This window comes from Pteropus vampyrus, unplaced genomic scaffold, assembly GCF_000151845.1.
Source record: "Pteropus vampyrus isolate Shadow unplaced genomic scaffold, Pvam_2.0 Scaffold3, whole genome shotgun sequence".
Taxonomy (NCBI): domain Eukaryota; kingdom Metazoa; phylum Chordata; class Mammalia; order Chiroptera; family Pteropodidae; genus Pteropus; species Pteropus vampyrus.
In genome coordinates, this window is record NW_011888784.1 from 6,513,463 (window position 1) to 6,514,682 (window position 1,220).

Sequence of the window (1,220 nt, forward strand, 5' to 3'; positions counted from 1 at the left end):
GTATCTTACCTGCAGGGCACTGAGGTCAGGCCAGGTGACATTGGGAACCGAACTTATAGGTGTGAACAATTTGCTTGGGAAGAATGGATTGTAATGTCCCGTGGCTGAAAGGTACATCGACAGCGCCATGTTGAAGGGCAGGGTGAAGACAGGGAGGTCCCATTTGCAGAACACAGTGCTCAATGCACTTGAGAAAAGTGGACTAAAAACAATGATGACAGACCAGAATGGAAGAATATACATGTGACATGCCACGTTGACAAACTAAGTCTCTATAGTATGGAGGGGCTCTGTCTTATCCACAAATATGTCCCTAAGGTGCTGTGATGGAAAACTTTTCACAGAAACAAACAAACAAACAATTCTCCCCAAACCCAAACACACTTGGAATGAATCTTGTTATAGAGACAATAATTTTTACATCAAGTCAAAAATCAACTCATAGCTTATTTGGCTTTGGAAAAGATTACATATTGGGGTTGCTCATAGTGAGCTATAAATCTAGGCTTCAAAAATATATTTGAAGTATTTAAGACATATGAAATGAAAAACTATCTGTACAGTTAAAGCCCCCTGTAACTTGCTTGGTCATATGTTCCTTCCTTCCTACCAAAGGCAACCACGATCTTCAACTTGTCTATCATTTCCATGAGTCTTTAGTATATCTATTTTTGAAAAAGAGAAACGATTGTCTAAGGGAGGATGCAAGTGGTGTGGACTGGAGGAAAAAGGTCTCAAAATCAGAGGGCAGAGTTTTAAGTCCTTGAGCAGTTGATGGACTGTATGACCTTGGGACAAGGCAACCCTTCTCAGCTTCCTTGTCTGTAAACTGGGGAATTGGGTTAGCTGGTCTTTTTGTGCACTTGCTTGTTGACTCAATCAAAAGCCATTACTTTTAAGATCAGACCTACAGATTTCTTCGGTTGTGGGAGGGGATGTGCTGAGCATCCACAGGCAACATCTCCTGCCCTTGAGCCTGTTCTTTACAGCAGGTTGTAAATTACCTCCAGAGCAGATTGGCTCTGCCGGCAGCTTCTCCTGCACACACAGGGTGGGCGGCCCTCCTGCAGGCACTGTTGATAGTGAGTGGGCCATACTTTTTGTTTGTGTGGATATGAGTGTTTTACAGTCTAAATATGCTACAATAAGAAGGAAATGTTTGCTTCCAAAAAAAAAAATTTAAGACAGTGTCAACACAGAAACTAGTCTGAAGTATTCAG

At 42.0% G+C, this 1,220-nt stretch overlaps 1 protein-coding gene across 2 annotated transcripts in view; it reads right to left on the reverse strand.

Moving 5' to 3' along the window:
- Window positions 1-1,220, reverse strand: part of SLC14A1 (solute carrier family 14 member 1 (Kidd blood group)) — a 22,184-nt gene that overhangs the window by 10,252 nt on the left and 10,712 nt on the right. For both annotated transcript variants that reach the window (XM_023530907.1, XM_011361210.1), the window contains exon 5: window positions 10-202. In XM_023530907.1, coding sequence (XP_023386675.1) covers window positions 10-202 — 193 coding nt within the window. The remainder of the gene's footprint in view (window positions 1-9; window positions 203-1,220) is intronic.